The sequence below is a fragment of the Peromyscus californicus genome, unplaced genomic scaffold (genome assembly GCF_007827085.1).
Source record: "Peromyscus californicus insignis strain IS unplaced genomic scaffold, ASM782708v3 Scaffold_3__1_contigs__length_106647218, whole genome shotgun sequence".
Classification (NCBI taxonomy): domain Eukaryota; kingdom Metazoa; phylum Chordata; class Mammalia; order Rodentia; family Cricetidae; genus Peromyscus; species Peromyscus californicus.
Genome location: NW_026294551.1, coordinates 36,461,308 through 36,486,732, shown reverse-complemented (window position 1 = coordinate 36,486,732; position 25,425 = coordinate 36,461,308). Strand labels below are relative to the sequence as shown.

At 37.4% G+C, this 25,425-nt stretch overlaps 1 protein-coding gene across 2 annotated transcripts in view; it reads right to left on the bottom strand.

Moving 5' to 3' along the window:
- The window catches only part of Med13 (mediator complex subunit 13), a 96,304-nt gene that overhangs the window by 5,047 nt on the left and 65,832 nt on the right, over window positions 1-25,425 (bottom strand). The window contains exons 17-29 of one of the 2 annotated variants that reach the window (XM_052756144.1): window positions 21,564-21,725; window positions 18,393-18,616; window positions 17,579-17,768; window positions 16,030-16,486; window positions 14,319-14,538; window positions 12,698-12,889; window positions 12,321-12,544; window positions 8,596-8,738; window positions 7,888-8,046; window positions 7,588-7,773; window positions 5,324-5,472; window positions 3,788-3,961; window positions 703-803 (exon numbers count right to left, since the gene is read on the bottom strand). In XM_052756144.1, the coding sequence (XP_052612104.1) occupies window positions 703-803; window positions 3,788-3,961; window positions 5,324-5,472; window positions 7,588-7,773; window positions 7,888-8,046; window positions 8,596-8,738; window positions 12,321-12,544; window positions 12,698-12,889; window positions 14,319-14,538; window positions 16,030-16,486; window positions 17,579-17,768; window positions 18,393-18,616; window positions 21,564-21,725 (2,581 nt within the window). The other variant, XM_052756145.1, reaches the window with a different exon arrangement.

The window sequence follows — 25,425 nt, the reverse complement described above, 5'->3', positions numbered from 1 at the left end:
TCATATTAGAAAATCATGCATTTCTGGGAGCTGCTCTTCCTCCAGAGGACCCGGGTTCAATTCCCAGCACCCACATGGCAGCTCACAACTGTCTGCAGCTCCAGTTCCAGGGGACCCGACACCCATGGCAAAACACCAATGCACATAAAAAAAATTAACAAAAATAAATAAATAATTTAAAAAACACACTCATTCTCCGTAATTTAATGGGGTTGGGACTTAAAAGTCCCAATTTAAGAGTAATTAAACAGAGCTCAGTGTTTAAGAGCATGGGATGCTCTTCCAGAGGACCAGCTTTCAATTCCTAGCACCCACATGGCTGCTAACAAATCTGTAACTCCAGTTCCAGGGGATCTGATGCCCTCTTCTGGCCTGCATTGGCACTGCATGGAGGCAAAACACCCAAAATAGAAATAATAAAATAGTTTTTAAGAAAAAATAATTCAATGAGGTTTAATTCAGGGGTAGGCAATTTGCCTAGCATGCACAAGGCCCCCATGTTTTGTCTACATCATTAGTGGAGAGAAAAAAAGAGGAAAAAACCCTTAAGTCCCAAACACTACGTCATCTAAAAGAATTCATCCAGGGATTCAAAACTAAAAAGCAGTAAACTCTTTCCGAAAAGAATACAGACATTTAATAATAAACATCCTATTTTACTCAAGTTGAAACAGAGAACACGGAATGTCACCAGAGCTGTACCTGAGGACGTCTGAAGTCTGATTTGAGTCAAGTGGGTGGGAGTGTTTGCTGTGAAGCAGCTCGTCAGATTGCACTGAAGGCACGTGGAGGTGCAAAGAGGCCTAAAAGGTAAGGTCATCAGTCAGCCGGGCAGGGAATCAGTTAGTCTCAACTTGCTCTCCCAATGGACTGTCCTTGATGAAACTGATCTTATGAGAGTGTTAGCAGTGGGAGCTACTATAAAAATTCATGGTTCTGATGGAAACTTTAAGGTGCAAAAATTACAGTGTATCTCTCTACAATTTTTACTTTAAACCTGTTTTAGTACCATTATCAATCCTTGAAGGAAAAAAAAAAAACAAAAACTTTTCTAGTTATCTCCTAATTTGCCTGAATGTATAAAGCAAATGACTAAGAAAACAAAACACTCAACCGTCAGTCTGAGTGTACCCTGCCCCTGGATTACACAGACTTTAGACTGTGCAGCTATACTCTAAGCCGCACTAAAAAAAGTCAAGGGAGTAATCCTGCACAATATTTTACTCAGGAAGCTGTATCTTTAACAAAGCTGCCTATGAATGAAACTTAGCAATGAAAACAATGTACACATGCCTGTATATATTTCTTAGCAGAGGCTGATAACGATTGCACACACATTTAGGCATAGCAGTGAGTAGTAGGCAGAAGGAATGTGCTACTATTCTTCACATTCAATTATGTAAAACAAATCAACTATTGTGTAAGTTGTACAACAGTATTAACACTATGACAAAGTGGTGGTGTCACCAGACAAAAATTCACAAAGCTTTCTACATTCTATGAAGATGCTTCTTTATATCAATCTATGTTCTCAAACACAACTGCATACAAGTATAAGTTCTTATATAATACATTCAGGAATGTAACTAAAATGTTTGAACTGTCTATGAATTCTTGATTTATGAATTATAAATAAGTCTTAGTTGTCAGATCACTACAAAGTAAATGAATGCTGACTAAATTCTTGCGATAAAAATATTTTTAATCATCTAGAACCTGCTGATTTCTCAAGCACAGAGAAATATACCAAGTGGTTTTATTGACTACAGTACAGAATTAAAATGGGATACATGAAAAAGATAAAAGGTGAACAAAATTATGTTAGGTTATGCCTTACCTGTGATTCAGAATCAGAAGTCCTAATCTTGTTACACTGTATCTGAGGGTGAATGCTCACTTTACACTATCCTCTCTGCAAACAAATATTGAGTAGAAAAGAATCTGGATAGTCCCTTGGACTTTTCATCAAAGTGTTTACTAAACAAAAGTGTGCCCTGAAACACTAAGGTAATAACTACAAATAGGTATTATACTGAATTTGGAAATTGCTAGATAGGCAAGGTCATTTCCTGCTATTTTGAGAACTTTAGTGTGCACACAGGCTCTGTGACTACACGTGGGAGGAGACAGCATGTCCAGTACGTCCCCAAGGACTAAGGAACTCTTTGTTTAGTGGAGGCTCCAAAGACTACTACTCTGCAGAAACTTCTGCCCCTGGGAAGATGTTCATATAATGAAACAGGATAGACCAATGAACATCTGGTAGAAGAATAAAAGTCACAGAATAAACTAACATTTTATTAATAGTTAATTCAAGGGCAAGGATAGCTCAGAGTAACTTGCCTGGCATTCAAGGTGGGGTGGGGGGTGGGGGTGGTGCATGCTACAGATTATAAACTATGGTAATCTTTATGAATGTGCTATAGAAGTTCATTGTTTAAACTCAAAAGGCTTTGACACAATGGGACATGGACCAAGGGTATCAAGATTTAACTGGCATAAAAGGTCCAAGAAATCTGTATGCTCAGAAACTACTAAAACATAATTTCAAGAAATGAAAGCATACAATCTGACCTGAAATGTGAAGAGCCCACATACAGTAGTTTTTACATTGTGTAAGTCAGATCTTCATTTACTATTTTTGAGTAGTAATAACAATAACAATCACCACAGAGAGCTTTCACATCTCATTTTACTCTACCATCTTAAAATTCATATTATAAGATGAATACTGAAAAAATAAGTATCTATATGTCTGAGAATCTCACTTCTTACAAACTCCTCACCAGTCGGGCAGTGGTGGAGCACCCCTTTAATCCCAGTACTCGGGAGGCAGAGGCAGGTAGATCTCTGTGAGTACGAGGCCAGCCTGGTCTACAAAGTGAGTTACAGGAAAAGCACCCAAAACTACACGGAGAAACCCTGTCTCGAGAAGGAAAAAAAACAAAAACAAAAAACACTCCTCACCAGTTTTTTGTTTGTATCACTGCTCACCTGGAATGCACTCTGTAGACCAGGTTGGCCTCCAATTCCTAGGGAATCTTCTTGCCTCTGCCTCCCAAGTGCCAAGTCACAATGCCCAACCTACTCATTAGTTGTTTGCTTATTCCTGAGACAGGGGTCTCACTATGTAGCCCTGGCTGGTCTCTATGTACACCAGGCTAGCTTTAAGCTTTCAGAGATCCTCCTGCCTTTGGCTGCTTGGGTGCTGGGATTAAAGGAATGTGTGATCACACCCATCATACTCAATACTAATTTATACAAAAGAAACTTTTTAGAGTAGGTAAATTAAAGTAAAATCTACAAAGATTGTTAATTTTTTTAATCTTAAAAAAAATGAAATGTAACAGGAGTGCAGTATGATCAAATAACATAATTATCCATAAAAGATCTAGGTTTTACTCTTGATGTCTACTATTAATTTGTGGCTTTAGATGGGTGAATTTCCTGAATTAAAATACTTTCAGCTGCAGAATAAGACTAGAAAGAGTCACTGTAATGTTTCTCAGCTCTAAACCTCCACATTGCAATTGAAAATAACTTAAAAGCAAGATTTCCAGATGTCTGACTTAAGAATAATGTTTAAACTTAATATACATTTTTATAATTACATGTTTCATATTAGATAATTCTTTTTATGATGGCAGCTACAGAAATACATACAACAATGTATTTAAGAACTTGGAATTGAGATGAGCTATAAAACTTTAAAATGTCACATTGATAGTTCTCAGCACTAAAACTATGAATTAGGACTAGTTATGAATTGCCACAGAAATAGTAATACCTTAAGAAAAAGGGGACATTGATATTGTGCTTGAGGACATGCTGACCAGAACCAGTCAGGTAATGGACCCGCTTTGGCAGTTGATACAAAGTATCCAAGGGCCAATGGTTGTTGAAGAATATTAGTTACTTCATCATGAGATTCTGTTGAAAGTAGCCGATCAGTACCCTGACCCTTAAAAAGACAAGAGTATTATTAGTTCATTCAATACATCCAGACAACAAACATAAACACAAAAAGACTTACAACTACTAATTTCATATTACTATCATAAAATACTAAAAATTAAATGGTTATATATTTAGGCAGAGTCTCAGTTACTACAACGCCTAATCTGGCGACAGGCCAATAATCTCTACTGCTTAGAAACTGAAGCAAGAAGATCCAAAGAAGTTCAAGGCCTGCTTGGGCTACAAAGTAAGTTCAAGGCTAGTCTAAACAACTTATCTAGACCATCTCAAAATTTGAGGACTGAAGATTTAAGTCCATAGCAGCACACTAGTCTAGCATGTGTAAAGTCTAAATCCAGTCCTAAGCCTAACAACTAACTAAACGTAGTAACACCATGAAAGCAAAAGCAGTGCATTATGAAACAGCAAACCAAGGTAAGTATGCCTGTGGTCAAAGTGAATACAAACACCCATCATCCACTCTAACTTCTACTTGCTTCCTAACAGTTCTTGACCTAACTCCTCAAGTCCAACTCAAAGACAAATGCAACTTGCTTGGTTCCCCAGCACCGTCTATAGAATGCTGTTAATTTCCACAGTGTTTTGGAAGGTACTGTAGCAATATGGACTACTGTTCATTCCCTTTGGATTGGTCAACAAATTTCTCAGCATTTATTTTAAGAGAACAGATAAAAAGGAAATCAATTCACAACGAAAATGTTCATTATATCAGTACCTTAAGCACTAGTAATCCTACTACTGTGATAAAACAGTAAAAACTGCACACCCCCCTTTTATTATTTTTTTGAGAATTTCATATAACTTTTTGTTTTGTTTGTTTGTTTGTTTGTTTTGTTGCTTTGTTTTTCGAGACAGGGTTTCTCTGTGTAGCTTTGGAGCCTGTCCTGGAACTCACTCTGTAGCCCAGGCTGGCCTCGAACACACAGAGATCCGCCTGCCTCTGCCTCCCGAGTGCTGGGATTAAAGGCATGTGCCACCACCGCCCGACTTTATAATGTGTTTTGATCACAGGATTACTGGTGCTATTAATGATTTTGGGGCGGTAGGGGAGGGGAGAACCAGACATATTAGTGCAATCCCTGCACAATGGAGGCTCAAACCCAAAAAACAAACAAAAGAGGCCATGGGCAGTGAATGCCTTTGAGTTCAATACTTGTGAGAAAGAAGTAGGGAGATCACTGCCCCACCCCATCCCCAAAAAAGTACTAACAGCTAAACAAAAGTGCATGAGCTCAGGTGATCTCATCTCTTTGCTAATTTCAAAGGGGAAAATGGTGTTCTAGTTCATATAATAATCCCTGGATGGATGACATTTACATCCACGGAAACTTTTTAACAGAATTACCTTGCCAGCATCACCTCCATGGGGGTAATGAGAACCTGGAGAATGTACGGGAGATGCAGTTGGAGATGCAGGAAGGATATTAATGATATCAGGATCAAGATCATCTCCTGTGTCTAATAAATCAAAGATACCCATTCCATCTGCTCCATCTGTACAGAGAAAAGAAATTAGTATTTTATTTTCTGTATACCATGATCATTCACAGTAAAGTATTAAAATAATTTTTAACCAAAATGGGACTGGCAAGGCATGATGGCACATGCCTGTAATCCCATCACTTAGAAGGCTGAGTGAAGAGGATTGCTGTGAGTTTAAGGCCAGCCTGGGCTATACAAGCAGTGGGAGCCTGTCTCAAAACAACAACAGCAGGGGCTTGTTGATGCATGCCTTTAATCTCAACACTTAGAGGCAGTGGCAAGAGGATTTCTGTGAGATCCAGGCTAGCCAGTGCTATACAGGGAGACCCTGTCTCAAAATACAAAACCAACCAAAAAGTATCTTACAAGGAAAATGGTTACTATAACCAACATTTACAAAACATCAACTATGTGCCAAGTATTGTGGTAACAGTCATATAAAGGATTCCCCAGTCCTGATCAATAAAGAGGACTACAAAAAGATTATTCAGGGCTTTCCAATGGGCCCTTTAATCATAGGGGTCCTTTTCTTTTTTCTTAAATGTGGTGCCCCGGATTGAACCATGGGACACAGAAATGACAGGTAAGCATTATACCACTGAATTAACCCCAGCTCCAGGAGTCCTGATAGGAAGGAGAGAGCAGCAGAGTAGGAGGCAGTGAAAGAATTACTGCTGTCATTCAAAATGAAGAGAGAGGGCAGAAGCCAAAGAGTACAGGCTTTGTACAAAGTAGTCTCTAGAAGCTGGCAAAGGCAAGGAAACAGATTTATCTAAGACTGTAGAAGGAATCAACCCTAAGACAGCTTGACTTTAACCCACTGAGAATGATTCTGAGCATTATAACAAACACATGTTCTTTCAGGCCACTAAGTATATAACAACATTATAAAAACAATGGGTAACAAAACCAATATAAAATCGAGAAATGTAAATGTGTTTTAAATGGTACTATTCATTACTAAGTAAAATATTCAAGTTATTAACAACAAAAGAATACAGTGATAAAATGTGCCAGACTGTGGTGGCATATGCCTTTAATCCTAGCACTCAGGAGGCAGAGGCAGGTGAATCTTTGTTTGAGGTCAGTCTGGACTCCAGGACAGCCAGGGCTACACAGAGAAACCCTATCTTGAGGAAAGGAAAAGAGAGGAGAGAGAGAGAGAGCGTGAATAAAATGTATGTGTATCTTTGAAGATCTATCATTTTCAAAAGTAGTTTAGAATAACAATAAACAATACTTTTTTATTCTATTAAATACAACCCAAAAGGTTCACCAAGTTACATCTCTATTCTAGGAGTTTGTACAAAACATTGTTTTAGCAAACTGACATATAAAAAACTACAAATATATCTCAGTGGTAGAAACAGCTTGTCTAGCATGCAAAAAATCCTAGGTTTAATCTCTAGTATTGTTTTAAAAAAAAGAAAGAAAGAAAACATTGTGGGTGTATGGAGAGAAAAGAGGCAGATTATATATAGAATGATGGTAAAATTTATGTACAAGTAGCTCGAAAGCACAGCATAAATACTCAAAAATTTTATGATAAATGATAGCCCCTCAAAATAAAATTTACAGAATTCCTATCAATGACTAATTCTGATACAATAATATAAAATGGCACAGTCATTTCCTAAAGCCACTTTAATAAATTACCATGCACTTATTGGAATAAAACAAACATTTCTTCATTTATGTTTGAGAGTCAAAAGTCTTAGTAATCTGTTTCCTTATCTTTTTTTTTTTTTTTTTTTTTTTTGGTTTTTTTGGTTTTTTGGGAGGCAGAGCCAGGCGGATCTCTGTGAGTTCGAGGCCAGCCTGGGCTACCAAGTGAGTTCCAGGAAAGGCGCAAAGCTACACAGAGAAACCCTGTCTCGAAAAACAAAAAACAAAACAAAAACAAACAAACAAACAAAAAACACAAAAGGAAAAAAAATAATAATCCAACAGCCAGAGTTATACATGCTTATAAACCCAACACTTTCAGACGAAGCAGGAGGATTGCCGGGAATTCAATCAAGACCAAACCTGGGGCTAAATAACAAGCAGCAGGCAAGACAGGGACACACAGCCAGATCAGGATTTCAAAACAACTAAAAAAGAATTTTTAAGGCTCAATTAACTTACCATTGTTGGGATTGAAAGCTAAATCCAAATTTTCAGTGGTGTAAGTTGCTGAAGCTACTTGCACAGAAGCAGAAGTAGGGAACACAAGTATATGAGTACATGATGTATCTTGTGGGGTATTGAGCTGAGGCGTCTGCATGTTAAGAGTGGTGCTTCTTCCAAAAACAGAACCAGTTGACACAGAATCTGAAGAGAGATGCATTTTTCCTTTGTTTTGGTAAGTGAAGAATTTTATGTAACACTTAAAAACTTAAGTGTACAATGAATAATTAAATCAGACATGCACTGAAGGTAACTAACCTGGCATGATAACGAAAGAACCTTGGGGTTCCATTGCAACCAAACAAGCACTAAGAATGCTCGGAGAGTCTGCAGCAGATATGCCACACATTCTACACATGTCTTTGAGTCTTTTGCTAAGAGACTGCAAGTTTCGACGACTCAGCAAACAACTCCAATCTGTGGGAATCAACAGGGCAAAGAGAGACAGTACTAAAAGTAAGTGCTCTGTAATGCTACTAACCCAAGGTTACAATGAAAGAGAAATACCTGACAGAGCTTAAATTAGTGTATTTCTACCACAGAGGTTATCTTACAGGTAGTGGTACTTGACACCCTTATCCCTTTACCTTCAGTGAGTATCACACACAAGTCATTATATATAATGACTCTACATAATGACTTCATATATGGCTCCTTGTTTAAAATAAAGTTTTAATGATAACTTTTAGCATTTTAAAAGATTTATTTGTATGAGTGGTTTTGCCTGCACACTACATGTGTGCAGTGCCTGCAGAGGCTGAAAAAGGGCACCAGACTCCCTGAAACTTGGGTTATAGATATTGTGAGCTACTAGGTTGAATGCTGAGAATCTGACCTGGGTCAAATGGAAGAGCTCTTAACTACTGAGCACTGAAGCATTTTATTCAACATTTACTTAATATGTTCTGATGTAAATATACATCACCACAAAACAAAGTAAAAAAGTGAGATAAAAGCACAATTTACCTTTCAATTCTCCATGTCCAATCCTACCCAGGCGACCAATTACAACTCTCCATGGTAAAGAACTCATCTGAACAAGTCCTAAGCACCACTCCCAAAGTTTCTGTAGACCAAACCTTCTGGCAGAACCCTTTTTCCGACGAGCCCTATTGAACAAAATGATTGCAAATATTTTTAAAATTCACATGATAACATTTTGTAAGAGGATTCAAATGTGTGACAAACTGGTGAATCAATTTTATTTTATTCTGTTTTACTGACTAGTACTAGGGTATATATACTGGTACCAGGTATCATATTGTATATGCTATGCCTATACTCCATTATGCAGCTAAGCCCCCAATTCCTGGTCCTTTAAATTTTAATGCTTTAAAACATTACAAAAACTAAGTCCTGATACACACATATTTGCCATTCAAGTTTCTAAGTTTTTGATGTGGGATCTCTTTAGGTTGCCCAAGATGATTTTAAACTCCCAAATTCAAATAATTCATCCTCCTGGGTTAGCTCCCTGAGTTGTAGGAAACACAGGTGTATAGTATCATGTGCAGTTGCAAGTTTATGGATTGTTTTGTTATTTTTATTGTTTAATATACATTATGGTCCTGAAGAGATGGCTAATTTGCTAACATGCTGTCCTTGCAAGCATCAGGACCTGAGGTCAATCCCCTGAACCTAAGAAAGTAAGTGTGCAGTTTTAATCTCAGAGCTGAGGAGGCACACTAGCCAGTCAGTCTGGCCTACATGGTAAAGTCTGGGATAGAGACTGTCTAGCCAGTCTCAGAGAAGGGGAAGGTTGGATGGAGTGCACCTGAGGAATCACAGTTCAGGTTGTCCTCTGACTCCACAAACACACATAAATATTTTAAATATATTTTGAGGGGCTGAAGAGATGGCTCAGCAGTTAAGAGCACCATTTGTTCTTCCAGAAGACTCGGGTTCAAGTCCCAGCACCCACATGGCAGCTCACAACTGTTTGTGGCTCCAGTTCCAGGGGATATGACACCTTCACACCAATGCACATAAAATAAGTTCAAATAAATTATTAAAGTATATATACATATACTTTGATATGTACTTAACCTAAGAAAATTTTTTTTCAGTTTACCTATCAATAGCTTCAATTTACTATAACTACTGTTTATTCCAGCCAAACCTTTTTCTTTTAAGTTCAATACTTAAGTCTTACAAGCCATCAACAACTCTCGCTACTGCAGTTATTGCACGGACAATGCCATGGACAAGAACTGAAAAAAATGATGAGTTGTCCAATTTTGGCCAAGAATTTTTAATAAACCAATCTTAAAAGGTAAAAAAAAAAGGTCGGGCGGTGGTGGCGCACGCCTTTAATCCCAGCACTCGGGAGGCAGAGCCAGGCGGATCTCTGTGAGTTCAAGGCCAGCCTGGGCTACCAAGTGAGTTCCAGGAAAGGCGCAAAGCTACACAGAGAAACCCTGTCTCGAAAAACCAAAAAAAAAAAAAAAGGTAAAAAAAAAAAAAAAAAAGGTATCTTAAAAGGTAAAAAAAAAAACAAAAAACAAAAAACAAACCCAACACAAACTACATTTCTCAGACCAAATAACACTGTAGATTTTCTAATCCCTGTCCTTTACTAGGTAGGCAAGCACATAACACAAGCACGTTGCAAATGAGCAAGAGCAACTAACATTTATTTAGCACTTACTATGTTACAAGGATATGGCCAAACCACTGTACATGCAATACTCACTTCATCCTAACAATCTGGTGAGGCAGATAAAGCTGCTCTATAGACAATATAGATAATAAGCTGTAGCTCAGCTACCTAATTTTATCAGTATCACAGAGCCAGCAAGAAACCAGTAAGGGATTATATTTCAAGACAAGTCTCATTACATCTTTTTTTTTTTTTTTTGCTTTTTCAAGACAAGGTTTCTTTGTGTAACAGCCCTGGCTGTCCTGGAACTCACTCTGTAGACAAGGCTAGCCTCGAACTCAGAGATCTACCTGCCTCAGCCTCCTGAGTGCTGGGATTAAAGGCATTCGTCACCAACCCCCAGCTCATTACATCTTATTATAATTATTTTGATTTATTTTGTGTAGGGGGTACATATTCCATGGCCCATATGTAGAGATCAGAGGACAACTTTTGGGAGTTGGTTCTCTCCATCATGTGAGTCCCAAGGGTCAAATTCATATTGTCAGGATTGGAGGTAAGAATCTTTACCCACTGAGCCATCTTGCCTACCCCTACAAATCTTAATCTTTGTCTCATTTCTACTTTTTTTGAAAGAATTATTTTATTTATGCATATGAGTGTTTTGCTTACATGTATGTGTGTGCACCACATGCAAGCCTGGTCCCCAGAGACCAGCTAGAATTATAGATGGTTGTGAACCCAGTCCCCTAGAAAAGCAGCTAGTACTTCTAATTTCTGAGTTGTCTTTCCTGTCCTTATTTCTACCTTTTGATCAAAGAAGTAAAATGGTAACCTAAGTCTGATAAGTAGTGGTATCTGCTCTCCTCCTTCACAGAGAAGCATTCTTTTCAAAATATTTCATAACTAATGCAAATATCACACTAAAAGATGTATTTATTGAAAATTAGGTTTAAAAAAACACCATTATACAATTTATGCTACAAGCAGTATTTCTTATTCATTTACTTTTTGCTTTTTTTGAAACAGGTTTTCTCTGTGTAGCCCTGGCTGTCCTGCAACTCCCTCTGTAGACCAGGTTGGACTTGAACTCAGAGATCTGTCTGCCTCTGCCTTCGAAGTTCTGGAATTAAAGGTGTGTGCCCAGCTTAACAGTCCACTTTTATAAGTAGGAGGGCTCTCAAAATTAATATTTAAAAATACTTTAAGGGAGCTGGAGAGATGGCTTAGAGGTTAAGAGCACTGGCTGCTCTTCCACAGGACCCAGGCTCAATTTCCAACACCTACATGGCAGCTCATACCTGTCTATAACTCCAGTTCCAGGGTTTCTAACACCTTCACACAGACATACATGCAGGCAAAACACCAATGCACATAAAATTTAAAAAAAAAAATTAAAAATATTTTTAAATTATGTGTATTACAAGATATGTGCACATGAACGCAGGTGTCTACGGAAGCTGGAGTTAACAGATGTTATAAGCCACCTGATGTGGATGCCAAGAACCAATTCTAGCCCTGTAGGGAGAGCAGCAAACACTCTTAACTGCTGTACCATCTCTCAGTCCCTAATGTTTCAAATTCTTCATCCAAAATCATTTCCACAAGATTTGTAACATAAAAGCTAGAGATCTTTATCTGTACGACAGATTAATCGGGGTGGGGTTCTTTTTTTTGGAGCTGAGGACCGAACCCAGGGCCTTGTGCGTGCTAGGCAAGCGTTCTACCAGTGAACTAAATCCCAACCCTGAGGATTTGTTTTTGAGATACAGTGTCTCACTACTGCAGCCTGCCTGGCCTCAAACTCAGAGATTCACCTGACTCTATCTCCCAAATGCTGGGATTAAAGACATGTGCCAACATGCCTGGGCAAAAGTGTTTTTAATTATATTAATTATACAATATAAGTACTAACTATAAAATGTAGATAAAAGTATACCCAGAATCTCAACAATTAATAACATAATGTATATAAGTTTTAAATGGTTATCTACTGAGTATGAAACAGTGTGTGTTTGTGCATATGTACATATACTAACATTTCTAATATTTTCCAAACTGGAAATAATCATGTTTAAGGAAATATAAGTACCTATTTGGAACATCGATGTTAATAATACATGTTTCAAGAAGTTCTCCATATAAATCTGTGCAAGATGCGAGAATCCACCTTTGATCGTGTGCTAAACAGTAGCCCACAAAAAGAACATTGTATTTCTGTCCAGCTTCTCCAAATGTCTCTCCTAGCTCCGTTTGTTTGTCCTTCACAGGAGCCAGAATAAAAGGTGGTGTATAAAGTCGAATGCACTCTGGTCTCTAAAAGAAAAGAAAGAAAGAAAGTACTATAGAACTATGCAATCTCAGAACCTGAAATGAAAATAAAGTATTATTATTTAGTTTTATATAAAATCTCAAACTGTAAGTCATCTTAATAACTTTGTTCATGGAAAGCATACTTATAATACTTACATCAGGACTTTTAAGAGCAGTTTCCATAGCTAAGCCTGGACCAAACCCAGTCAGTGTTTTTACATTGGTTGATGTTGGAAGTGGTCTCCGACACTGAGTAAAGGCCGAAAAAGCCAGAGATTTTAAATGCTGGGTGTAGATTTGTCTGTCTTCATGTTTCACAGGTTGTAACAGGTACTGACAAGGAACAATCTATAGATAAAGTGAGTATTACAAATGTTAACACAGTAACTTAAAACACAGTTAAGAGAAATCCCTTCAGACAAAACTTCAACATCTAATGGAAAGATTGACTAAAAAACTACAGCTTCTATCATATACCGTCTTTAATTTTTATGGTACGTGTATGAGAGTTCTGCCTGTACACACACACACATACATACATATACACACACACACACACACACACACACCCTCCCTCCCTCCCTCCCTCCCTCCCTCCCTCCCTCCCTCCCTCTATGTCATTATGAGTGGAGCCCAGAAAAGAGCACTGGATTCACTGGTAGTTATGGATGGCTGTGAGCTGCCATATGGTACTGGAAATGAACACTGGTCTTCTAAAGACTAGACAGTGATCTGAAACATTGAGTCATCTCTCCCACCACCACTACACAGACTTTAATATACTGGCAATTTATATAGACCCCGAACTAAAGGACTACCTATATATTTTTTAAATTTTCTGTGCTCAGAAATTATATTTATTAAGATTCCCATGAGGCCTATTAATCAAAATTCCTTTAATTTTCTTCTACTTTTACTTGCAACTGGTCTCAATTAAAACTAACTTACATAGAATGCAGGCATTATTTTCCTGTTTAGGCTCTACTTTATAAGTCTGCTTACAAAGTAATACAGAAGAAATAATATACTCAATATAATCTTTTTGGGGGGTGCGGGGTTAACAAACAATGTCTTATTACGTAGCCCAGGTTAGCCTGGAATTATGTACTGATGCTGACTTCAAACTTGTGATCCTCCTACCTTAGCTTCCTGGAATTACAAGCACATACCACCATACACACCCAACATCATGTTTTTATTTATGACAGAAGAATGACAATAAAGTTTATTAAAGATTTACGTGCATGTGTACATATACGTGTGTGTGTGTGTGTGTGTGTGTGTGTGTGTGTGTGTCTGTATGTCTGTCTGTCTATGTGTGTATACCATGTGTATGACAGCATCTACAGAGCTGACTGCCTGTTGCTAGAGTTACAGAGAGTTGTGAGCCAACAGGATGTGAGTGGAGATAATTACACTTGGATTCTCTGTTAGAGCAACAAGCACTCTTAACTTCTAAGTCATTCATCAGACGCCATGACTACAAAATTTATCTTTTATAAACTCTCTTAAAATTTCTATTATAATATTTAAATAAAATCAATACAGCCTGTCTTTTGTTTGTTTTTCAAGACAGGGTTTCTCAGCCTTGGCTGTCCTGGAACTCACTTTGTAAACCAGGCCGGACTCGAACTCACAGAGATCAACCTGTCTCTGCCTTCCGAGTGCGGGGATTAAAGGCATGCAACACCATGCCTGGCTTACAACCTGTCTATTAACAAAATTATTTTGAATATAGAAAAGTACCTCTGAAAGTTCTAAAATGTCAAATTCTTACCTGTACAGAAACAGTACTCTTGATATGAGGAGGAAGAGTCTGGACCATTTCCAGGAAGCATCGAAGTAGCCCCAAAGTCCATACATTAGAAGAGTTAGTGCTCTCATCTTTATTTTCATATGTAAAAGGATCAATTATATAAACAACAATTGCAGGTGGGTAGGTAATTGCATGTGAGTCACCATCCGTGGGAATTCCCACTTTATCACGATCCATTGTGCTAAACATTCAAGTAGAAAAAAACCAGAAAGTTGTATTTCATTTGCCTGGGATAGCACCAAAGCAACTCCCTACATCCTTCTCCTTTACTGGTAGTACAAGGTATCAGAAAACCTCTCCAAAAATCAGAATACTCCTTTCCCTCCAAAAAGAACCATAGTTCTGTACATACCCTTTCACATTTCACACCATATAAAATCCCGTGAAATAAAAGGCTTTGTGCTTTTAAAAGAAAGAAGAATAGACAGCTTAAACAGCTTAACAGTAAGGGATTAAACTGAGACAAAGGTCTATCTGACAGCCATCTCAGAAACTGACCCTGCTCATGATCCTGCCAGAAACAGAGTTAATCCAGAAAGAAGCCAGGGTTATCTGTTCAATGTTCTGGTGCTTTTCAGATTGGACATGTTAATTTCAAAAGTTTAGTGGTGAATAAGCATCATTCTTTGATAGGTAATTTTAATTTTCTTTAAATTTCAGATCTATGTAGCTATTCAAGATGAGCAAACCAATCTCGGTAATAGTTTATTTCTACCTACATTCATAAGTGTGACTTTTGGAACAACCACATTCTAGGTAGCTGGAAAATAACTAGGTTTAGACTAACTGAACTCATAAAACATGGGAATTTTCACAGCACTTTCATTGTAAAAACAATGAGATTTATTACCATTAAAGTACTTACTGTGCACTGTACCATATTACTTGCATACTACAGAGAAGGCTACATGCTTAACAGGGTTAGACCTTCCCACAATCACAAAGTGGGTAAATGACAGGTCTGAAATTCAGAATTGATAGGAATCTAAAGCCTCTATCCCAGGGCTGAGGTACAGAACAGTAGTAGACTACTTGTCTAGCATATGTAAGGCCCAGCACACGCGCAAACACACACACAGAGCTCCAAAGTGATTGCTCAAGCATTTGTGCAATGTATATAAACAATTACATGTGCTTACGTCACAGGCCAGACTCAGTCATAGGGATATGTGGAATGAAATGCTTTTTAAGAACTTAACACCAACCCTGTGATTCTACAATAAAGATTTTTAAAACAATCTTCATATAATTTTATACATAAAATACTTAGCATGATTAAACTAAATTCCAAGATAAGACCAAGGAGCACTTTATACTACTTTACAACTATCTTTTTTTGGGGGTGGGGGGTTCAAGACAGGGTTTCTCGGTGTAGTTTTGGTGCCTGTCCTGGACCTTGCTCTGTAGTCCAGGCTGGCCTCGAACTCACAGAGATCCACCTGGCTCTGCCTCCCAAGTGCTGGGATTAAAGGCATGCGCCACCGCCGCCGCCACCACCCAGCCATCTGTCTGTCTTACTTAGATAAAAAGAGGGGACCGTAGATTCTGAATCTCCACAGACTTAAATTAGTTTCTCTTTATTCATTTATTGTACACAGGCTGCACACAGGCTAAACACATGCTACTTACTGCTCAACTATCTCTCAACCCCAAGTATCAGTATTCATAGTACCTTTCTGACACATCAGGATGTGGCTGAGTGGGAAGTGTCGCTGACTCCCCTGACATTCCTGCTGCCTGCAGAGATGACGACTGCTGTCCTCCTAGCTGGCCACTCTGAACTGTACTTGCTTGTGCAGACATGGATCCTGAACCACTAGTGTTCATACTGCCAAAGGGTGGAAACGAAGGCAGTTTATTTGATGACACTCCACTACTCATATTGGAAGATGATGAAGATGAAGTTGTGGTCAAAGTTGAGTTAGCTGTGGCAACTGAAGTAGATATGGCAACACCTGAAGTCATTGTCATAGTGCTACTTGCCGCAGATGCTAAGGTGGAAGATGGAGCATTAGCGTTTCCAGTATTTGTCATCTGAGGTGCAGTAAGCAAAGACTGATTTGAAGGGGCAACTAAATTTGGCTGGGAGAGCAGAGTGCTGTCCAACGGCTGAGAAGCAAGATATGGACCTAAAGAACAAAAACGGGTATTTAATTCTTGATTCCACTGACTTATTTTTATTCTACTAAAGAAATAACAATTTAGATGATACTTTCATGGCAATTATCTTCCCTTAACTATTTTACTAACAGTGCAGCATGTACTAGCTTTCTATTTTCTCCCAGAAACTAAAGAAACAAGTTTAAAATGGAACTATAAAAGTAAACCTGTATTTTCATTCAAATTTAAGATAATCAGTATGAAAATTCTATTTCCTGGGCAAAATTAACTGTAAACAAAGGCTGACAAGATGGCTCGGTGATTAAGTTAAATCCCAGGAACCACATGGTAGGAAGAGAGAACCGACCTTGCAAGCAGTCCTCTGACTTCCACTGATTCGGGGACATATACCCCACCACACTCAAGTAAATAAACGTTAATAAAAAATTAGATACATCAACAAATGTGACAGCAGATGTAGCAATATTTCATCAAATCACTTCAAGTGTTGTTAAATCACAAGCTGAAGAAATATCAATTTCAACCGACAGCTAACTAAAATATAAAATGGAGGAATAGTACCATGAGGTTCAATTTACAAAAATGTCTAATTACGTTCCGTAATTTGGTATTGCATCTTTTTGGATTAAGTGTAAAGGAAGTCACTGCTATTAAAATTTAAAAGTACTACAAAAAAGGTTTTAAATAACAGTCATTCTCTTAGCTACAGTAAGACTTTTTCTGGAGTTGTATAGTTTACTTAGAAATTACGTGCATCTGAATTATTAGCAAATCACAGATCTTGAAGTATATAAACATCAGACCCCACAAAAGTAGCAGAGAATATTTTGGAATCCACAATGTCTACTTGACAGGATGCCCACATGTGAGGCTAGCAGAACTTCTATGTGGACAGTCAGACAGTACATACTTAACTTCGAAACCACAGCCTTTGCCACATCTACTCAGTTCTGATTTCACAGGACAAAAGCAGGCAGACAGAGCGTGTTTGGAAAAATGGAGATGGCTACATGACACTAGGGTATTATTTTACAAAAATAGATGATGAACCAAGGCACAATGCTCACACTACTCTTGAAGAATGAATACAAATTTAATACCTAAATCGTATCTGCAGACTTGTGCATAAAGCTTGAGTTTAGAAAATGCTTCATTGTTCCCATCAGCTGCCTGAGAAAACCATTCTGTTACAGACTTTTCTGAAAGCTTCTTTGATGCAGTAGCTCCCACTTTCATGATCCCGTCCGTCAAGAGTCGAGAAATAGGTCTGTGTTGGCCCAATCGACAGGACTACAAAGGCAGAATCAGGGAATTTACTATACTATTAGGGTACAGATAATAAATTACTTAAGCTATTTAAAATAAGCTTTATTACTTATAATTAACAAATGAATCAAAATATCATTGACACTGGTCAATTTCCTTTAGGAATTTCAAGCTGCTACTTTGTTTGTTTGTTTTTGATACAGGGTCTCAGGTAGCCCAGGCTGGCCTTAAACTTGCCATGTAGCTGAGGATGACAATCAATTTCTAATCTTCCTGCCTTCATCTCCCAAATGCTGGGATTACAAGCATATACCGCCATCCCCAGTAATACATTTTTTCCCCAAGATATGGTATCACTGTGTAGCCCAGACTGGCCTGTCTCAACTACTCAAGTACATGAGTTACAGGTATGCACTGCCACACCTAACATACCAAGGGTTACTTTAAAGGAACACATATGCCCTTGAGAGATCCCTCCAATACTGTTTTCTACTGTGACACATGGCACAGATACCTAACAAAGACTAGCAAAAACGTGGCGAAGTGTAGTTCACTAGTAAGACAACTGACACCACCAGCAGTCTTCCATCAACCAATAGAATTCCCCGGTACATTTTAAACATGAACTATAAATCAGAAAATACCTACCTCATAGATTGCAGTAAGATCTCTAAAAAAGCTTTTGGCTCCATTTAACAAAGCTTCATTCTCTGGACAGAGTACAACATAGGCTATATCTCTTTGAGATCCATAAGGTTCCAGCATAAGTTTCTCCCAGTAAGGGAGAGCAAATGGAGAAAGCACCAGAAAATCATAATCATAACCCAACAAAAACGTGGGAATTGGCAGTGGTTCCGGAGATTCATCGGTTCCTGAGTAATAAAAAAGGAAATAGGAAAAAGTCAATTCATGTCATCTTCTTTATTTCCAAAGCTAATAAAGTATTAGCATAATATTAAAAACACAAACATGTAAAGCTATCAATGATATATTTTCAGAATTAAAAATATTCTTAAGAGGTCATTTGAAAATATTTACGGCTATTTTAAGGTAATCTTGTTCTATAGCCCAGTCAGGTTGAACTTGTAGCAAGCCTCTTCCCCTCAGCCTGTTAAATGCTGGGATTATAGGCACAAGTCATCACAACTGGCATTAATTAATTTAAAAGTAAACAGATTTATAATTAATATGATGAATAGTTTATTTGTTTACCATAAAAGAGGACCTATGAGAAAAATCATAAGATATACTATGTAACATTGTATAGAAATCAACAATACTATATTTTATTACTTACAACTTGATAAAAACGGTGTATCAAGTTATATGTTCTTATCATAAAACATTTTTAGACAAAGAAAATGGCAAATTACCTTATTTTAAAATGAGGAATGGGGCTGGAGAGATGGCTCAGCCGTTAAAGGCTAGGCTCACAACCAAAAATATAAAATGAGGAATGATGTGAACAAAGACAAAAAATTAAAATAACTCTTAGATATGAAAAAATGACTGATCTCTTTAAAGAAAGTAACTTAAAATGAATACTAAGAAATAACTGCTGCACTACATTCTATGTACTGTTCAATGCTCTTTTTTTTTTTTTTGGTTTTTCGAGACAGGGTTTCTCTGTGTAGCTTTGGAGCCTGTCCTGGATCTCTCTCTGTAGACCAGGCTGGCTTCGAACTCACAGAGTGCTGGGATTAAAGGCATGTGCCACCACCGCCCAGGCCAGCTCTTTACATTTCTATATTAACTAATTCTCACAAATACCATCTATTGGCAGACACTATTATTAAACTCATTTTAAATACAAGAAACAGGACTGGAAAAGGTAAACAACTTGTCTAGTATGGTAAGAAAAGTTACAAGTATGTGAACCAAGGAAACCTACCTTCAGCCTCTCAAATTATAGTGAAATAAAATGTTCTTTCGTTCAACTACCAGACAATCTACCGGCAAGTTTGAGATAGTAGATTTTTATCTAATGGAGTTTAAATTGATACTTTTGAGTATAATTCAGCAATATACAGTTTAAACTACACATATGCTTTAAGCCAAGCATACATGAATCACTTAAATGATAATGATGGAAACAATCTATATGTCTACAAATAGTATATTGGTAAAATGCATATATAAACTACATACACATATATTACATATATAAAAATGATAGGATGTAGACAACCACTTAAAAAGTAAAGGAAGATAGTTTCGGATGTGTTAACAGAAATAATTCCAAAATCAGGAGCAGAAATAAATCTCTATACTGTGTTGTAGAATATTACTTTAAGATGTGTTACATTTGTTTATGCTGTGGAACATTTGTTTAATGATGCAAAGATGTGTTGCATTCTTTTATGTTGCATTTGTTTAACTCTGTGAAGCTGTGATACTTTTGCCTGTCTAAAACACCTGATAAAGAGTTGAATGGCCAATAACTGGGCAGAGAAAGGATAGATGGGGCTGGCAGACAGAGAGAATAAATAGAAGGAGAAAAAAAGCAAGAGAGAGAAAGGAGCAAGAAAAGGAGAGGAAGCTGGGCGGTGCTGACGCAAGCCTTTAATCCCAGCACTCAGGAGGCAGAGCCAGGCAGATCTCTGTGAGTTTGAGGCCAGCCTGGTCTACTGAGCGAGATCCAGGACAGTTTCCAAAGCTACACAGAGAAACCCTGTCTCCAAAAAAAAAAAAAAAAAAAAAAAAAGAAGAAGAAGAAGAAAAGGAGAGGAGAGGAGAGGAGGAGGATTTCAGGGGCTAGCCAGCCAGCCAGCTACACAGCCAGCCATAGAATAAGAGTGAAAGTAAGATATATAGAAGTAAGAAAAGGAAAAAGCCCAGGGGCAAAAGGTAGATGGGTAATTTAAGTTAAGAAAAGCTGGCAATAAACAAGCCAAGCTAAGGCCAGGTATTCATAAAGTAAGAATAAGCCTCCATGTGTATTTATTTGGGAGGTGGGTAGCAGGCCCCCCAAAAGCAAAAGAGTAAAAAAAAAAAAAATCAAACAATAATAATACTGGTTTTGAAAAGAATGTAGAGTTTATACTACAAAGTATTGCTAACCTGACGTTTTCATGGAGTAGCAATTTATATGACAGTTAAATCATTCAGCCATTAATAAAAAAGAAAAATACAAGAAGCCTACTACTGTATAGGATGCACTCTGAAACCACACATAGAAATCAAGGATTTTAATGCTAACAGCTATTGAAGAGCTAGAGATGTGGTTTGGTACTTGCCTATTGTGTGTGAGGCTCTGGGTTTAAACCCCAACAGATAACACACCAGCTATCATTCCAAATATCCTTCCTAAGTGCTATTTCAGAAACATCAATATTCAAAACATTAGTCTCCTCCGTCACAGGTGATCATAATCAACCGTATACCCACTCAAGAGTATTCAGTCACTACTGTTATCATTAACTGTAAATTTCTATTTTCATGGTTTTTAAAATCAATAGTATTTATTAGTCTCTATTACCTGACCCCAACCTGTCCATCTCACTCAATTTAGAACTGAAGTCATTTGGGGGTTTAAAAAAAAAAAATCATCTTAGCAACATGACTCTTTCTTCACATAAAATCACATAGGTTGTCAAGCGTGTACAAACAGTACAGCTACTCACACTGATGTGAGAGTAAAGAACCCAGGAAAGGTAAATTCTACAAATGTAAAAGGGAGGTTAGAGTTTAGTTCTAGACTACAATGTCCTTAAATGTTTAATACAAAAATATTTGAGAACTAATGTGCTTATTCCAGTTGGGCACATATCTGAGAATAGATATAAAATCAGTCATTATCTATCACAATACATAACTTACCATAAGAGCCTCGGCCAGCCATTTTATGAAATTGTTGCCAAGTGAGAGGACCCTGAACCCCCCAAGGCCTCACTGTTCTTTTTTTCTGAATAGCATCTTGAAGAACTGGCTGAAGAGAGAGGAGCATTCGAAGTATATCCTGCGAACACTGCATACTCACATCTACAACCATTAAAAAAAAAAAGTGAGTAATAATTGCTATTGGTGACACAATTCAGAGATTAAAAAAAAATCTCAGGAATTTTAACTGTTCATTAATTATAAAGAACATTAAACATTTGCTTACACAGAAAACTATATAAAACCTTTCAAAAGTCAAATGCGGAGGTACATGTCTGTAAAATCTGAGTTCAGGAGGCTGAAACAGGAAGGTTCCAAGTTTGAAGCTAGCCTCTGCAAGTTAGCAAAATTGTCTCAAAAAAGAAAGAAAGAAAGAAAAAAGAGAGAGAGGGAGGGAGGGAGGGAAGAAGAGCAGGGGAGAAAGAAAGAAGGAAGGAAGGAAGGAAGGAAGGAAGGAAGGAAGGAAGGAAGGAAGGAAGGAAGGAAGGAAGGAAGCGATTCCTTAGCAGGAGCAGATTCTTAGCATGCATGTAGTGCCAAGTTCAACACCCAGATACACACGCAAAACAGCCAAAAAAAAAAAAAAAACACTGAAAAATAACTCCTCTTCATAAAATATGGTTTTATCTAATTAACCAATTTGTATTTATTTTGGTCATTTCCAGTACATAAGATCCTGTCTTGCACTGAAATGAGTTATAGATCATTTCTCTTAATTCTACTACTGTGGTAAAACAATGAGGTAAAACTAGTTATAATAATGAATTAGTTTGAGAAAACAAAGACTATAACAAGTCCAAAATATAGAACTGGAAATGTAACAGTGGTGCACCAAGACTGACCAACAGCACAAGCAAAGTCATTTTGGAATACAGAATGTGTAACAGATAAAACCTGTTCATACTGCAAAAGACTATTATCTGCAGATATTTTGTAATCTTGGTATGTATAACATTATAAAATTGTTTGAAATGCATTTTTAAGCAAATATCTGAATGGATATGAATGATGTGGCCTATAAATGTAAAATGGCTACAGAAAAGTACCACTAATGACACTGATATTATTAATCTGGCCAATAATTTTGCCTGATCATACAATTACATTAAATCATTCAGCTTTAATTACTATCACTGCCTATCTTATCACTGGTAGCTTTAATTTTTATAACTTAAGAAGTAATTTAATTCCAGATACATGTTTAATAACAACTTTGAGCCAAGTATGGTGGTATATGGCAGTAACTCCAGCATTGAAGAAGATAAGGAAAGAGGACTGCTGCAAGTACCAGATCTGCCTGGGCTGCAGAGTAAAGACCCTATCTCAAAACACAACACAAAACATTTATATATAAGATCTATAGATATATATATATATCATATATATATATACTGCTATATACATAAGAGAATACTATTTAGTCACTATTAAGTGATAAAACTACCTGGCATGGAATATTAACTAATAATAATAATAATGGAGGGAGGGGCCTAGGAAAGTGGCTCAACAGTTAAGAGTGATTACTGCTCTTGGAGAGGACCCAAATTCAAGCCCCTTGGCAGCTTACACTGATGTGTAACTCCACCTCCAAAAGATCTGGTCTCTGCAGGAACCTGCACCCCTATGCACATAGACACAGGCACACATATACATATACATAATTTAAAATGAAAATAAATCTTAAATAACTAAAACAAAAGCTAGAACATGTTATACTATTAAGAAATAATAGTAAATGACAAATATAAAACTGGAGTATATTTTATGTTATGCAATTAGTATAGATATTCATATGTGAATATTAACAACCTAGAAAAAGTTATCATTAGCTAGGGCTATTAATTGTAATTACATGGGAGCTTTCTAAAAATCACATGGGAACAGAGACAGGTGGATCTATGAGTTCCAGATCAGCCTGATCTACAGAGTCATTTCCAAAACAGCCAGAGCTCAAAACTCAGAACTCTGAAAACAATCTGAGTGGGGTCTCAAAAAACCAAACCAAACCAAACCAAACAAGCAAACAAAAAAAGGTAAGGTGTCTTAACAAGTAAAAGAACTTTTGTTTGATCCTCAGAATAGAGCATGGAAAGAGAGAGAGACTGGAACTCCACTAGTGCACTGTAGCATATGCACTAGCAGTCAAGGTGCAGACACATACTCATACCAGAAAAAAATATCAAAACTCGGCATTCCGTCCTGAGATCATCAAAGCACAGGAATTTGTATTTTTTATTCTAATTAAGAGGAATTCTTAAAGATACTATCACTGTTTTCTATCCTTAATTAATGAACATTAGCTATATTAGCCCTGATATTCTAATTCTTTTTAAAAATTAAAATCATTAAACATCTACTAATTCAAAAAGGACCACAGATACAAATTTAAGAGCTAAAACCATAAAGATTTTAGGAAAAAAAATGTTGAAATGTCAGGTCCTTGGGCCAGATAAACCTTTTTAGATATAATACCAAGGTATAAGAACAAGGAAAAAATTAGACTTTATCAAAAATATTCTTCAAAGGGTATTATCAAGAAATGGAAGATGAGTTAGGAGGTAAGGGTGCTTGCCTCCACACCTAATGATCTGAGTTTAATCCCCAGAACCCACTCCACACACATACACCACACACATACACCACACACATGCACAAAAAGTTTAAAAAAAAAAGGTGAAAAATATTTTCAAACCATATACCAAGAAAGGATTTTCATCCACAGTTCATGAAGAACTCATACAAATCACTAATAAAAAGGCAAAAACAGACAACAATTTAAAAGAACAACACAAAATCAAATTTTAAAGCAGGTAAGGCTCAAGGACCACAAATTTGAGGACAGCCAGAGCCATAGGATCAGACACTTCACCTGCACACTCACCCCTTCCTCCCCACCCCCAATACAGCTAAAGATCTTAAACACTTCTCTAAAGGTACAAATGGATATTAAGTCTATGAAAAGACACTGAACATCATTTATCATTAGGGAAATTCAAAGCCAAACCACAGGACACCACTTGATAACCACTAGGATGTCTTCAATAACAAAGTAGACTACAAGTGTTGGTGCGGTTTTGGAAAAAGTAGAACCATCCAAAGTTTGGATTTAAAATAGTGCAGATGCTTTGAAAAATATTAGTTATATGACCCAGGAAACCTAAGTATACATCATATAAAATCATATGCAAATGTCCACAGACGCATTATTTATAATAGCCAAAAAGTGCATACAACTCAAATGTCCAATTTGCAGACTTTAAAAAAGGTGTATCTATATCACAATGGAACACTGTCATTGAAGTACTAATAGGTGCTTTAAGAACTTTGAAAACAATCTGAGTGGAAGGAAAAAAAAATAGTCAGGGGCGGGAGAGATGGCTCAGAGGTTAAGAGTCCTGGCTGCTCTTCCAGAGGACCCAGGTTCTATGCCCTGCTCCCACATGGCAGCCCACAACTGTCTGTAACACCAGTTCCAGGGAACTCAACACCCTCACACAGACATATACACAGGCAAAACGCCTTGTTTTAAAGAAAGTCACGGAAGCTGGGGGGTGGTGGCGCACGCCTTTAATCCCAGCACTCGGGAGGCAGAGGCAGGCGGATATTTGTGAGTTCGAGGCCAGTCTGGTCTACAGAGTGAGATCCAGGAAAGGCGCAAAGCTACACAGAGAAACCCTGTCTCAAACAAAACAAAACAAAACAAAACAAACAAAAAAGTCACAGAAGACTACATACTGTACTGTTCTATTCACATACAATACCCCCAAATGCACATGTATACAGACAGAACCCTAACTAGATT